Source organism: Leopardus geoffroyi, chromosome E2 (assembly GCF_018350155.1).
Source record: "Leopardus geoffroyi isolate Oge1 chromosome E2, O.geoffroyi_Oge1_pat1.0, whole genome shotgun sequence".
In the NCBI taxonomy this organism is placed as follows: Eukaryota; Metazoa; Chordata; class Mammalia; order Carnivora; family Felidae; genus Leopardus; species Leopardus geoffroyi.
The window spans coordinates 17,868,193-17,881,748 of record NC_059335.1 but is presented as its reverse complement, the minus strand read 5'-3'; the positions used below and the strand labels follow the sequence as shown (position 1 = coordinate 17,881,748).

Genomic DNA, 13,556 nt, shown 5'->3' with positions numbered 1-13,556 from the left:
GAATGCGGCTGGGCCCCTGTGAATGAGCTCTCCCCAGGGTAGCAGGGCCATTTCTCGGGACCATGGGTGCCCAGAGGCACGAGGCCGGCTCCCACATCTGGTCTAGTTGCGCATGGTGGAATGAGGGGATTCCCGTTGGGTCTTGGCCCAGTTAAGACCGTATTTCAAAAGGGCACCTTAATGAGGCCCAGAGGCAGCAGGCAATTCATGGGAAACTTTATTGAGGAGTAGGCCGAACAAGCCCCAGATCAGCCAAGTTTGGACAGCACCTGCAGCGCATCTGCCCGCCCCAGCTGGGCCAGGTGTGTGCCAAACTGCCCCAGAGAAGCAGAGGGCTCCCTTGCCACCACCATCTCGATCAGGGCCCGCAGTGGCGAGCGACTGGGTCGCAGTGAGTAGGCAAAGGTGGACCAGGCAGCGGGCACTCCGTACCTCGCTGCCAGGTGTCTCGTGGTGCCGCGTGCCATCCCCCCACCTGGCCCAGGTTCAGGATCCAGCAGCACTATCAGCTCCTCCAGCACCTCCAGCTCATCCAGGAGGCGAGACAGGGGCTGTGATGCCAGACTCGGCAGTTCTGGGAGACAAATGGAGGGGTGAGGAAGAGGAAAGGCAACCTTCTAGTCCACCTTTTCCCTCCCTGGCATGTCCCCAACTAACCTCTGCCCAGGAGTGGAACCAGAGAGACCTTATCCCCTGTGTCTGATGTCTCCAGGGAGCCTGGAAAGGACGAGGGCAAGGAGAAGACCGTATGGATATTGGTGTCGCCACAAACCAAACCGGGGTAGGGATGGAGGACTTTTGCCCGGCGGTGACACCGCTGGGCAAGCAGAAGGATCACTGCTGAGGTCACCAGCAGAACCAGCACCATGAGAACCAGCACCACTGGCAGGGCAAAATTCGGCAAGGCCTGCTGAGTGACGTTGCGTTCAGGTGTCGAGGAGACACTGGAAATCGCTGATGGGCTGGGCTCCTGGGAGCTATAGACTCTGGGTTTCCCAGACTTGAGAGGACAGGGCTCCTTGGGAGGGACCGGCTTCTGCAAATAGGTTGGAGTAAAGCTGGAGGCGTGCCCCACCCACTTCTGCCCCCCTCAGCCTGAACCTCCCATCCTTACATTCCTCAGTGAGACCAAATCCCCACCTGAGCCAGCGACCCACGCCCTAACCCAGGTAGGTCTCCTGATACTACTATTCCCCCAACCCTATTATTCTCTTCAGTGGGACTACACTCCCTCCCTTAGTCCAGACCCCGCCCACCTAACCCCAAACCACGCCCCCCAGCCCCTGTCCCGCTTCCGACAGGCTGCACCCCTTCCCAGGCCCTCCGGGGCCTACCCGCACCTCTCTGCAGCGACGCTGGGTTCCGCTCCTGCTCCCTGCGGGAGCGGGGGCCGTGGCTCCGGCGCCACAAGGGCTACATAGCTCCGCATTGTTGGGGTTGCACTGCCCAAAGGGACACTCTTTGAAGGGGTATGTCACGTGATCGGCAAAATCATTGAATCCGCAGTTTTCCGAAAACTCGTAGTCTGGTGGGAAACAAAGTCTCACGTGTGGCCGCCCAGCCCCTCCTCTTCTGCACTAACGACGCCCTTTCCCCTTTGTCCTATCCCGACCTTGTACTCTACTCACCCACCCTATCAGTGGACGTGCCACCCTCCCCGCACTGGCCAAGCAGGCTCAAGACCCTCTCTACACAGGCCCCGCCCCGCTTCGGCACCAAGCCCCACCCACTCCCGATTTAGCCACACAGCCCACCCTCTGAACACCGCCGAGATCCGGCCCCTCTCACCGGCAGGACCACTTCGCCGTGGCACTAACGTAACCCGTACCATCCCTTCCGTCACAGGCTCAGCGCCCCTGCTGTCTTATCTGCATAGGGCCGGCCGCCCCCACGCAGAAGGAAGCCTCACAGACAATAATCCACAGACCTCGTCCCTTCCCCATCTCCTTATCACCTCCTGGCTCCGCCCTCATACCCTGGCCCCTGCTCCTCACCCGGGCAGGGGGGCGGCCCAAAGCGCTGCAGGCAGCTGCTGCAGCACCGGTTATCAGGGTTCCAGTACTCTAGGCGCCCGCAGTGCTGGGAGGCCTCCTGAGGCGCAGCCTGAGCCAGAAGTAGTGCCGCAGTCAGGAGGCGGCGTAGGGGCCCCATCCGGGCGGGGTCTGTAGCCTGGGGGGCCGTGACCACAGAACTTCCGGCCACAGCGCCTCTGTCACACTTTCCAGGAAACCGGGGCAGAAGAAGGAAGCAGTGATGTGGGGGCTTGGGATACCCAAACCGTTTTGGAAGACGGGGAACCTACCGCCCTCCCCCCGCCCCTGCCCCTACTCCAACTCCTGACCCGTTATTAGTAGGACCACCAAGGCCTCTAGATTGCTAGAATGAGGACTCAGGAACCACAGAGTGGATTCATATCCCACCGCTGCCATCTTCCTTACCTCTTTTCTCATCCCTAAAACAGGAGAACAGTACCTGTCTCAAAGGTTTATTTCGAAGACTTAAAACCATTACTAGAAGTAAACTGCTTAGAACAGCACCTAGCATACAGTAAGCTTAACTATTAGGTATCGCGAACTCCCACCTCAGGGGAGCTGGCATGGAGCACCCGGACCTCACCCTCTGGAGACTCCCACTCAACTCCCAGGGGCCTTACCTTAGCTCCTAACCCCAATCTCCTCCGGGCTGGGAATCCTCCAACCTGCCACAATCAGGCACCTCCCCCTTGAGAAGCCTTCGAGAAATGTCCTGAAGTTCCCAGCACAAAAGCGTCCCCACTGCTACCGGTCCCACTGAGGGGTTTCTAGAGCCTTGGGCCCTGAGCCTGCTGCTTTCCCACCTGTTGCTGGAAGTTCTTCAGCTGAAGTTGTGGCCAGAGCCCAGCCCGCTTCCCCTTTTCGTCAGGAGATGCGGGGGTGGAAGGAAACTCCAGCCCACAGCTAGGCTCAAGCTAACAGGTTCTAAACCCTCAATACAGAACTTTATTAGGGGAAGGGTGGTAAAGGAAGGTCCCTGTGTTTAACAGATTAACATCACGGAGCCCCGGAGCCTGGGGAAGACGGCGCTGGGGAGATAAGGAAGCTTTCAGGAGGTGTTCTGGCCAGGAACATTTATGCCTGTCAGGGGTGGAGGTCAAGGGAGCCAGGGTCTCAGAAGCGGCCATGCCGATGGTCTGGGGAACGTCTTCGGTTTCTTTCTCGGGGGCGGTGACCAGTATGGGACCTTGGGGGTGACCTGGGAACAGGAGATGAGAGATGAGGGTTAGAGCTGTGAAAAATGTTGCACACTTCCCCAGGCCTGCCTCTCAGTTCTGGGGTAGGGCAGGGCAGGTGATGAAATAACCAGAGTTACTGAGTGGTATCAGGACAGGTGCTCAGGAACTGATCTCTGGATTGGAGATCCAGACTGGTCTTGGGTTTGGGGGTTTGGAGTTCCAGCTGGTTTTGGGGTTGAGATTTAGGCGCTGGTCCTGGGATGATGCTCAGAACTAGTCTTAGGATCTAAAAGAGACACGCTGTTATGGGGACATAGGATAAGGTCCATCCCAGGGTACAAAGGCCTTAGGGTATGAGACATCCTGACAAGCTGATCCTGAGGTACCTGCGCCTGGGTCCTCGCCCATACAGCTGACGTCGAAGATTCCGGGAGATGGGCCGAAGGTGCATGAAGTTGCAGAAGCCACCCCGGGTACATTCCCTGGGTAGGGGGATAGATGGATGGAGGACGCTGCCGTCGATGACAGCTTCCCAACACACAAGAGTCTGGAACTCCTGGTGCCCATCCCACCCCCGTACTACCATACCCCATCTCGTATTGCCGACAGCACGACTCCCGGAAGTCGGTGACAGGAGATAGCTCAGCATGCACTGCCTGCCCATTGAACCAGCGGTTATTGAGTTCAGCCACTGCCCGCTCTGCATCCTCCTCACGCCGAAACTAAGGGAAAAATCGAGCAGGGTTGGCAAACTCAGAAGTCTTTAGGGAATCAGTTAGCAGCTCTGGGGCTGGGCTGGATTTGGTGATGGACCTCAAGCTGTGAGGCTTCAGTGGTGACACTGAAATGCCTCCACCTGTAGGCTCTAGTGGGGGGAAAGCAGACACCTTGACGTAGACATTGCCCACGAGGTGGTCCCCCAGGTTGTCGCACACATTCATCTCTTCAATCTCCCCGTACTTCTCCTGCAGCTCCGTGAACACCTCCTGCGGAAGATCAGGACGCATTCAGCTGAGCTCCTGGCCCACAGGAAACTCAACCCATCCCTTGCCAACCCTCACCTCGAAGAAGTTATCATAGTGTTCTTGCACTTCCACGTCGCTCACGTGACCTGGAGGAGGGGACAGGATGAAATCAGGGGGTGGCCTGCCGGGGTCTGTCTGCCCTGCCCCCAAGACCGGCCCCTCACTCACAGTGTGATCCGTCTGCGGTTTGGGCGGTGTTCTGTGGATTCCGGTACAGGTTGAGCAGCACTATGGTCTGAACAGAATTTAAAGGGGGCGGGGGCCTGAGCTCATGCAAAGGGGTGGGGTATGAAGGTTGGGGCTGAGACCAGGCAACAGAGAAGAAGCCTAAGCACCTTGATTGAGCGCATCAGCGATGCTTGCGCTTAAGGAAACCAGAAGAGAAACCTAGCAGTCAGGGACAGCCCAGCAGTGTAGTTCGTAAGTACGGGGGGCGTGGCGAGAGGGACCTGAGGGAAGGGGAGGAACCCGCAGAGGCCCGACAGGAAAAAAGCCGGTGGTAAGGTGGGCCTTTGAAATCCGGAAAAGGCGGGACCTCGTGATGATGGACAACAGAAGGGGAATGGCTGGGAGGCGTTAACCCTCAAGGCTCCGTGCCGGGTCTCACCTGGCTGAAAGTCGGTTTGTTGTGAAGCCGGGAGCACCGGTCCCCGTGCCGGCAGGCCCCGATCTTAAAGTAAAAAGAGCAGTTAACCCTGGAAGAGGTGCAAAGACAGAGGTGAACCGAGGGCCGGGGAGGCCGGACACCCCAGAAACACCGCCCAACGCCTCCCAGCCACCAGGGAACCAAATGTCCCGGCCCCGGTCCCCGCAGGGGGCCACTCCCTGCGCCCGTTCTCACTTGTCCTTCTCAGTCCCGAATATCGAAGCTAAATATTCAGCCATTTTTACTCGAACCCTCCAACTCAGTCGGCTCTTTACGTCATTTCCGTTGCTTTAGAGCATTGGGAAGTGTAGTTTGTCGCTGCCTCCCTCCACCGCACGCGCTCCTAGACCGTCTGCTGCGCTTGCGTGTTGGAGACCTGCGCCCTCCCCGCAAAATCACGCCTCCCGGAGTTCCCCGAAGGCGCATGCGTGCAGCGTTGCCTCACTGAAAAAGACTACAAACTCCAGAGATACTTGCGGTATCTCGCGCAAACGTCCGGAGTTGAATGTGGCAAAGGCTTCCAAGCGGAGGAAATAGGTTCCACTGGTGAGTTGGGGGTCGTTTCGCGTACCCCAATAAACGTGAAGAGCGTTCAACCCTGTCAGCTTGCTGGTGGGGGCCGGAGTACCCTTCTTTCAGCAAACCCACCCTTCAGTTTTATCTCCGTTTTGTCGTAATAGGGGCGTGGTTGTTCGCGATCCCTGCATCTGTCACCTGGGGTCAAGGCTCGGCTCTTGCCCTTACAGACCCTCGGGACGACTCCGCCTCAGCGCAACTATGAACTTGGAGCGGGTGTCCAACGAGGAGAAGCTAAATCTGTGCCGGAAGTACTACCTGGGTAAGGGCCGATTCCTAGAGTCCCAGGAGAAGAGAGGGGACGGGGACAGGACTAGAGCGCCCGAGGGAAGAGGACCTTGGGGCCTGGATTCTTGGGTCTTAGTTGCGGACTCCTGGGTCTGAGGGAAGGGTCTGAGACCTGAGAAAAGAGGAAGCTGGGGCCTCGACTTCTGGGTCCCAAGAGACGGGGGAAGCTGTGGGGCTGGATTCTGGGTCCTGAGAAATAGACGATTGAGGAGTCAGATTTTTGGGTCACAGGGAGGAGCCAGAATTCCTAAATCTCTGATAGAGATCTCCATTTGAACTTGGACATGGGAGAGGGCCTTCTGTCCTCTATGTAGAAGTTTGGGGCGGGGGTGAATGTCATTGCTTTTTGTTACAGTTTTGTTGTTGTTTTGTTTTGTTTTGTTTTGTTTTGTTTTGTTTTCTCTTAGGTGGGTTTGCTTTCCTGCCTTTTCTCTGGTTGGTCAACATCTTCTGGTTCTTCCGAGAGGCGTTCCTAGTCCCGGCGTACACAGAGCAGAGCCAAATCAAAGGCTGTGAGTCTAGGACACAGATGAAGGGAGGCCATTGGGTGTCCAGAGGGAATGATGGAGGTTTCAGAATTCTGGGGCTCCCAAAGAGAAGAGAGGGCCAGTCTGGGGGAGACCAGAGGGAAGTTGGAGGCCAACCTTACCCATTCCTGTTCCTTCTTACAGATGTCTGGCGCTCAGCTGTGGGCTTCCTCTTCTGGGTGATTGTACTCACAACCTGGATCACCATCTTCCAGATCTACCGGCCCCGTTGGGGCGCCCTTGGTGACTATCTCTCCTTCACCATACCCCTAGGTACCCCCTGATAGCTTCCTACACAGGCCTGGGACTTGCTCATTCTCTCATTCTCCCAGGATGGGCTCCTCTACTCTAAGCCCCTCTCAAGCCCCTAAGACTTGTTCCCATCTCCTGTGTTCTTTGCTGACATCCCCCAATAAAGGACTCTAATTCTCTGTATTGACTTCCTGGATCTTTTGGAGGTTGAAGCATAAAATGGTTATTAATATTCAGAAACGTGTATTGAATGCTCACTTTGTGCCTGGCTTAGTGCTTCACACAGTAGTGCAATCCTTCACTCTATGAACCCTCTGAAATAGGAATTTTCCTGCTCAGGAACCCTATTTTACAGATGCAGAATAAGGAAGAAATAATGCTTCCATTACTAGGGGCTGCTATCCTGTCCTGGGGGCGTGTGAATTTGGAAACTCTACTTTCCCACTTGGCCTCAGTACTCTCATCAGAAATGTGGATACCGGGGCACCTGGGTGGCTCAGTAGGTTAGGTGTCCAACTTCGGCTCAGGTCATGATCTCACTGTTCATGAGTTCGAGCCCTCCATCAGGCTCTGTGCTAACAGCTCAGAGCCTGGAACCTACTTTGGATTTTGTGTCTCCCTCTCTCTCTGCCCTCCCCTGTTCATGCTCTGTCTCTCTCTTTCTCTCAAAAATAAAACATTAAAAAAAAATTTTTTTTAAAGAAATGTGGATATCAATACTACCTCTTAGAATTTATCAGACCCAAAGCATCTGTGGTAAATGGAAGTTTCCCATTTTCTGAAGGGGATGTTGTCTGCAGCAATAGACATAGCCAAGAGCTTTATCAGAGAAGGCTTCCTTGACCATCCTACTTAAAATTTCAATCCTTAACGTTGGTACTCCCTAAGTGCCTTGAGGTTGTATTCTTTCTTTTATTACATTTTTTTTTCAACGTTTATTTATTTTGGGGACAGAGAGAGACAGAGCATGAACGGGGGAGGGGCAGAGAGAGAGGGAGACACAGAATCGGAAACAGGCTCCAGGCTCTGAGCCATCAGCCCAGAGCCCGACGCGGGGCTCGAACTCACGGACCGCGAGATCGTGACCTGGCTGAAGTCGGACGCTTAACCGACTGCGCCACCCAGGCGCCCCTATTACATTTCTTTTAAACTGTTTTACTTCTTGTAATCTTACATCCTCCGAAATATAAGCTCTATTACGGCAGGAATTTTTGTCGGTTTTGTTCTGTGCAGTGTCCCCAGTGCCTAGAAGAGTGCCTGGCACGCTAATAAATATTTGCTAAGTAAATGGTTGCTCCTGAGGAGAGATTAACAGGTAGCTGGCACCTGGCGAGTGCTCAGTAAGGTTGAACCCGGCCTAACTCCAGACTTGTCTTCTTCTTGGGGACAAGAAGGACTCCTACGGTTAAATAAATCTTGGTAATAGCTAAATTGGTTTTCCTCAAAGCTCCCAACACTACAAGTTCCAAGAAACCTCACGCAGCCCTGATCCTACGTCTCCCACCGTGCCTCGCGCGGCGCAGGCGTTGTTACCCTGGCTGTGTAGAACTACACCTCCCAGGAAGCACCCCGGGATGCCGTTGCTTTGTTTCCGGAAACGGGGCCTCAGAAAGGTGGGACTTACAGCTGGGAGCAGATGGCAGCGGTGTCAATTGGTCAGGGACGAGATCGACGGTGGCACTGCCAAATGGGAACAAGCAATTGCCAAAGGGACCCGCCCACAGAAGGGAAACAGAGGAGGTGGCGGCTGTAGTGGCGGTCGCCGCCGGACACTGCTCAGCGCGGGGGACTGGTCGCACACAAAGCTTATCTTTGACCTCTCCCCGTCAGTCTTCGGCCTCCATTTATGACCCAGGGCTCTTTGGCCTCCTCTGACCCAGCTAGCCACACCTCAGACCCAAGCCATGTTTCCGGTGAAGGTGAAAGTGGAGAAATCAGGTGAGGACCCCGAGGTAGGGGGCCTGTAGGGGAGCACCGGACCCATCAGGGTATGGGAGTCCCGATAGATAAGATTATCGCGATCAGAGGGACCACGCGACTTCTTCCTGCCGCCCACCTGACTATCGCTATGTCAGGCATTGAACGATTCTTGCCATCTTCATACCCTCCCGGTCTGTGTTGAAGGTAGCGTTGAGATTGAATGGTGGTGGCTCAGACCGTGTGGTACAGTAAGACCCGGGGATCCTGAGACGTGTGACAATGAAAAGGACACTTCTTGCCTCTGCCTCGGTTTCCCCATTTCCAGCAGTGGTCATGAGTCAAGCATTGTGCTCAGCACTTGAAGTACAGAGAAGCATTTAATCCTCCCGGTCCCTGTATTCCAGTAATCCTAGGTAGATTGGGAAACCGAAGCTGAGAGAGAGGAAGTCATTTTGGGTTGGGTCTGAGCTGATGGGAACCCAGGACTGGCATGTTAATGAGGGTGGTGGGAGAGGCATGGAATCCAGACCCCCCAAAAGCAAAATGATGTGTAGGGTGTTAGATGGTATAAGTTCTAATAAAACTAAACAGGAGAAGGTAAGATCAGGAGTGAGGCAAGGTGGGGCACCTGAGTGGCTCAGTCCATTGAGCCCTGTGACTTCAGCTCAGGTCATGGTCTCAGGGTTCATGAGTTCCTGCCCCACGTCCAGCTCTGTACTGACAGCCCAGAGCCTGGATCCTGCTTAGGATTATTCATTCTCTTTCTCTTTCTCTCTCTTTCTCTTTCTCAAAAATAAATAATTAAAAAAAAAAAAAAAGAAGAAGAAGAAGGAGTGAGGACAGATGAGAGAACAGCAAATCAGATGTAGGAAATAGCTCTGAAAAGGTCCTGAGGTGGAAGACTCATCTGCCACGTTCAAGGCCCAGCAGAGAGGCCAGTGTGTCTGGAGCAGAGAGTCAGGTGGAGAGTGTGAGATGATGGCAAACAGGGAGAGGGAGGAGGACAGTTCTTGTGGATCCAAGTTAGGACTTTGGCTTTTGTTCTGAGGGAAATGGGAAGCCAAAGGAGGGTTTTGAACTGAGGAGTGAGTTAATAAAGATCCCCCCCCAAATTAAAAAAAAAAAAATCATGAGTGGAAGAATATAATATAACGGCCGGACTACAGATGATGGTGGGGGCGGGGGTCAGGCAGGGTCAATGGAGGCCTGTGAACACCAGGCCAAAGAGTTCAGACTCAGTCCTGGGGAACTACGGAGTGGTGGACTATTCTATGCAGGGGAGGATCAGGGTGGGTTTGGTTTTCCAAAGAGTCTCCTGGCCACGTTGTGCAGGGTAGGTCAGAGGAGGAGATTGAGGCTGGGAGCCTGGGGGAAGGGAGAGAACCAGGATAGGGAGAGAGCAGAGAGATACTCAGGAGGCCAAGTGGACAGGCCATGGGGTTGGTGAGCTGGGGTGGAGGAGGATGAGAGGTGTCTATTATGAGGCCCAGTGAAGGACTGGGGGAGTGGGGCTACCCCAGAGATAGGGGCCCAGGAAAAGTGGTAAAGTTTAGAGAGACACTAGGCCAGTGTGGACCCAGTAGATGGTAGGGGCCTAGGGGATGTCCAGGGGGAAGTATCCAGGAGACCATGGGATCCCAAGGTCTGAGGTTCAGGAGAGAAGCAGGGCCTAGGGAAGGAGATGTGGGTATGTATGATTTATACCTGGGCTCTTGTCCAGGGCTCTCTGTTAGAATCTCAGCTGCCTGCAGCCCTTCACCCCCACCCTGCCTCTCCTCCGTGCTGTTGGGAATCCCTGCGTCTTTCATCCCAGGGCTGGCAAAGCATGTCCCCAAGCATCCTTCCAGGCTTGGAGCCCTGGACCAGAGTAATGCTAGGTACTGGCTGGAACGAGAGCAAACACCCCACAAGGGTGAGAGGAGAATATTTATAACATCATCACCTCTTTAAGTTCTATGATGAGGGGAGGCAAACACACAGGCCAACAGAGCCAGGAATGCAGGAAGGTGGGCCCATATCTCATTTCGAGCGGGGCAGGGGGGGAGCCAAAAATGGATATTTTAGGTGCAGTCTCTCAATTATTACATGTTGTCCATTTAGATTCAGTTCAGATTTAAAATAACACCACTGCCTCAGGCAAACAGACCACATCTGGGAGCTAGATTCTGCACCCAGTTTGAGTCTCTGCCTTATAACTTCAGCTGTGGAGTGCCTGAGTGCAAATCCTCAGTCCTGCAATTTCCTAGCCTAACTTTTCTGTGCCTCAGTTTCATCATCCATAAGGTGGGGACAATCCTATCTACCTGCCAGAGTTATTGTGAGAATTTAATGGGTTAATACGTGTAATGTGCTTGGAACAATTCTTGGCACATAATAAGTACTCTGTACATCTTATTGTAATTGCATCTTGCTAAGAGATTCATATATAACATAGGTTTGTTTAAAAAAAATTAACATTTTATTTATTTTTGAGAGACAGACAGAGCACAAGTGGGGGAGGAGCAGAGAAAGAGAGGGAAACACAGGATCTGAAGCAGTCTCCAGGCTCTGAGCTGTAAGCACTGAGCCCGACACGGGGCTTGAACTCAGGAACAGGGAGATCATGAGCTGAGCCCAAGTTGGACACTTAACCAACTGAGCCACCCAGGTGCCCCAACATAGGTTTATTTAAATCTCAAACGGTCCTTGCAGATAGGTATCATTGGGAGACCTATTTTCAAGTTGAGGAAACAGGCTCAGTGAGGTAAGGTGACTTGCCTTTGGTCACACATGAGCATGTGGGACAACCCTGGAACCCGGAGCTCTTGCTCATCACGTCAGTTGTCTTTGCCCACTGCACCGCCCAATGTGCCTGGGCCTGACCGTAGGCTTGGATGTGGATGTCCTTCAGCCTAGTGGGCTGCCCACCTGCAGTGGGCCTTAGAACCGACTCCTGGTTGGTATCTTCTTCCCCAGAGTTGGAGATGGCCAAGGCCCGGAACCAACTTGATGCTGTCCTGCAGTGTCTGCTGGAGAAGAGTCACATGGACAGGTTGGGACCTAGCCCAGCAGGGGTTATGGGTCGTCCTGGGTGGATCTGGGTAGGACCTCAGAGGCTGGCTTAGGGAGGAAGGGGCCCAATGGAAAAGCTACTTGGTGCCTTCCCACTTGCCCCTGGGAACCCTGAGCCCACAGTTCTCTTCCACTAGCAGGGAGCGCCTGGAGGAGGAAGCTGGGAAAACCCCCTCGGACACCCACAACAAGTAAGTTTTGTTAATGGGACCTGTATCTGAGGGCTTGTGCTGGATAACTTCCTTCTTCATCCAGGCTCTGACCACTCTGCCCCACACTTCCTCCACCGCAGTCCTGACCACCCTGCATGTACAGAGACCCTGTGGCCGCAGAAGCTTAGGTTTCCTTATGGTTGGCACTTCCAGCCCTGGAGGCGTGGGTGGGACGCAGGGTCTAAGAGTTCGGTGGGGTCCCTGTGAACATCTCAGTTTCCCCAGGGTACCTTTTGGAGTTTTAAGCAGGCATTTGTTTTAGAATCACCTGCTGACATCTTGTCTCTCCCCACAGGGATTGTTCCATTGCATCTACCGGCAAACGGTAAGGTGGCAGGGGCCCCAGCCAACTGACAAGAAGTCTCCAGCCCCTGCCCTGGTCCTGATGTTCTCCTGCCCCACACAGACCGTCCGCCCGCTTCCCCCACCAGCGGAGGAAGAAGAGGAGGGAGATGGATGACGGGCTGGCTGAGGGAGGGCCGCAGCGATCCAGTGAGTAGGCGGTGACTCTAGAGGGCAGGCCATGATGGGGAGCTATGGGAAGATGTTCACACACCTTCCCCTCCCATCACCCTAGACACATATGTGATCAAGCTGTTTGACCGGAGTGTGGACTTGGCTCAGTTCAGTGAGAACACACCATTGTACCCAATCTGCCGTGCCTGGATGCGCAACAGCCCCTCAGTGCGCGAGCGAGAACGCTCACCCAGCTCGCCACTGCCCCCACTGCCTGAGGATGAGGAGGTTGGATGTGTGGTGGGCCCCCTCCCAGCAGCCAGTGGGGCAGTGGGTAGATAACCTCAGGGTGTCCTCCCAAAGCTAGTGGGATAGACAGGCACAGGTCTCTGTCCCTCAGTGATTTCTGGTCTGATGAGGCACACAGATATGAACATTTTGGCTGAGAGTATGGATGGAACTCCCTAAACCAGATGGACACAGCTACCTGGCCTGAGAGGGAGAGGGAACAGGGTTCCCTTGGGCAGATAGATGTGACCAAAAGCTGGGGGGCTCAACAGGGGTCCTTAGTGCAAAAAAGTGTAGCCACCTGGCCTAGGGGAGAAGATGGGGGTCGTTGGGCTGAGCAGGAGTAACTGGGGGTCCCTGGGCTGGGCAGAGGTGGATGGGGGTCCCTGGATTGGACAGGAGACACTCCTTTGGCATGGCTCTTAAGACAGGCCCCTGTGAGACCCTCATGTCTATTGTCACTGGATGAGGCAGGAAGGGTGAAGTATATAGTGCTAGCCTTCTTTAACTCTCTTGGGCCCGGGGTGGGGCCCTTGTTTCCCCAGAGTTCAGAGGTCATCAGCAGCAAGAGTCGCGATGTGTACAAGCTGCCTCCACCCACAGCCGCTGGGCCATCTGGTGATGCTTGCAGGTCCCGAATTCCATCCCCGCTGCAGCCTGAGACCCAGGGTACCCCCGATGATGAGGTGGGTATGCAAACTGACCCAGGGCTATGGGGCATATGTTACGAGGCTCGGGCATGGCCACCCAGCCTGGCTTCTCTGTCCACTCAGCCCTCTGAGCCTGAGCCCTCACCATCCACACTCATCTACCGCAACATGCAGCGCTGGAAACGCATCCGCCAGAGGTGAGCATCCCCATCCTGTTCGCACCCCTTATGGCCTCTGCCCCAACTGCTGCGTCCTCCCTCTGTTTCTCCACCCCCACCACAGGTGGAAGGAGGCATCTCATCGGAACCAGCTTCGGTACTCAGAAAGCATGAAGATCCTACGGGAGATGTATGAGCGCCAGTGATGTTCCCCTGCTCCCCACATCCCCCCAATAAACATTCCCCTCCTTCACACCTTCACACTGGCCTCTGCTTGCTCCAGCCTATTCTTCCCA

The 13,556-nt window shown here is 54.7% G+C and overlaps 4 protein-coding genes across 9 annotated transcripts; 2 read left to right on the top strand and 2 right to left on the bottom strand.

The window, feature by feature from the left end:
* Positions 1–200: 200 nt before the first annotated feature.
* IGFLR1 (IGF like family receptor 1) lies at positions 201–2,457 on the bottom strand. The gene is made up of 5 exons (XM_045441202.1): positions 2,342–2,457; positions 1,995–2,217; positions 1,341–1,525; positions 658–1,036; positions 201–574 (listed from the first exon to the last, which is right to left on the bottom strand). Exons 2-5 carry the CDS (start codon positions 2,149–2,151, stop codon positions 249–251), a joined length of 1,047 nt encoding a protein of 348 aa, XP_045297158.1. The 5' UTR covers positions 2,152–2,217; positions 2,342–2,457; the 3' UTR covers positions 201–248.
* Positions 2,458–2,942: 485 nt separating this feature from the next.
* Positions 2,943–5,211, bottom strand: U2AF1L4 (U2 small nuclear RNA auxiliary factor 1 like 4). 2 transcript variants are annotated; one of them, XR_006702274.1, is made up of 9 exons: positions 5,078–5,211; positions 4,844–4,931; positions 4,405–4,471; positions 4,273–4,322; positions 4,099–4,197; positions 3,800–3,933; positions 3,598–3,693; positions 3,349–3,497; positions 2,943–3,231 (listed from the first exon to the last, which is right to left on the bottom strand). XR_006702274.1 is itself a non-coding variant. In XM_045441232.1 (8 exons), the coding sequence occupies exons 1-8, from the start codon at positions 5,119–5,121 to the stop codon at positions 3,147–3,149; spliced, it is 663 nt and encodes a 220-aa protein (XP_045297188.1). In that variant the 5' UTR covers positions 5,122–5,209; the 3' UTR covers positions 2,943–3,146. The 2 variants fall into 2 exon arrangements, 1 of the variants encoding a protein (XP_045297188.1); XM_045441232.1 differs by lacking the exon at positions 3,349–3,497 and having other exon boundaries at positions 5,078–5,209.
* An 83-nt stretch (positions 5,212–5,294) lies between these two features.
* PSENEN (presenilin enhancer, gamma-secretase subunit) lies at positions 5,295–6,704 on the top strand. 2 transcript variants are annotated; one of them, XM_045441239.1, is made up of 4 exons: positions 5,295–5,428; positions 5,563–5,720; positions 6,154–6,258; positions 6,418–6,704. In XM_045441239.1, exons 1-4 carry the CDS (start codon positions 5,388–5,390, stop codon positions 6,555–6,557), a joined length of 444 nt encoding a protein of 147 aa, XP_045297195.1. In that variant the 5' UTR covers positions 5,295–5,387; the 3' UTR covers positions 6,558–6,704. The 2 variants fall into 2 exon arrangements, with proteins under 2 accessions (XP_045297195.1, XP_045297196.1); XM_045441240.1 differs by having other exon boundaries at positions 5,326–5,428; positions 5,629–5,720.
* Positions 6,705–8,124: 1,420 nt separating this feature from the next.
* Positions 8,125–13,521, top strand: LIN37 (lin-37 DREAM MuvB core complex component). 4 transcript variants are annotated; one of them, XM_045441216.1, is made up of 9 exons: positions 8,125–8,463; positions 11,401–11,476; positions 11,637–11,687; positions 12,004–12,033; positions 12,115–12,200; positions 12,286–12,452; positions 12,998–13,138; positions 13,226–13,299; positions 13,385–13,521. In XM_045441216.1, the coding sequence occupies exons 1-9, from the start codon at positions 8,430–8,432 to the stop codon at positions 13,464–13,466; spliced, it is 741 nt and encodes a 246-aa protein (XP_045297172.1). In that variant the 5' UTR covers positions 8,125–8,429; the 3' UTR covers positions 13,467–13,521. The 4 variants fall into 4 exon arrangements, with proteins under 4 accessions (XP_045297172.1, XP_045297171.1, XP_045297174.1 ...); XM_045441215.1 differs by having other exon boundaries at positions 11,634–11,687; XM_045441218.1 differs by lacking the exon at positions 8,125–8,463 and adding an exon at positions 11,164–11,188.
* The last annotated feature ends 35 nt before the right edge of the window (positions 13,522–13,556 follow it).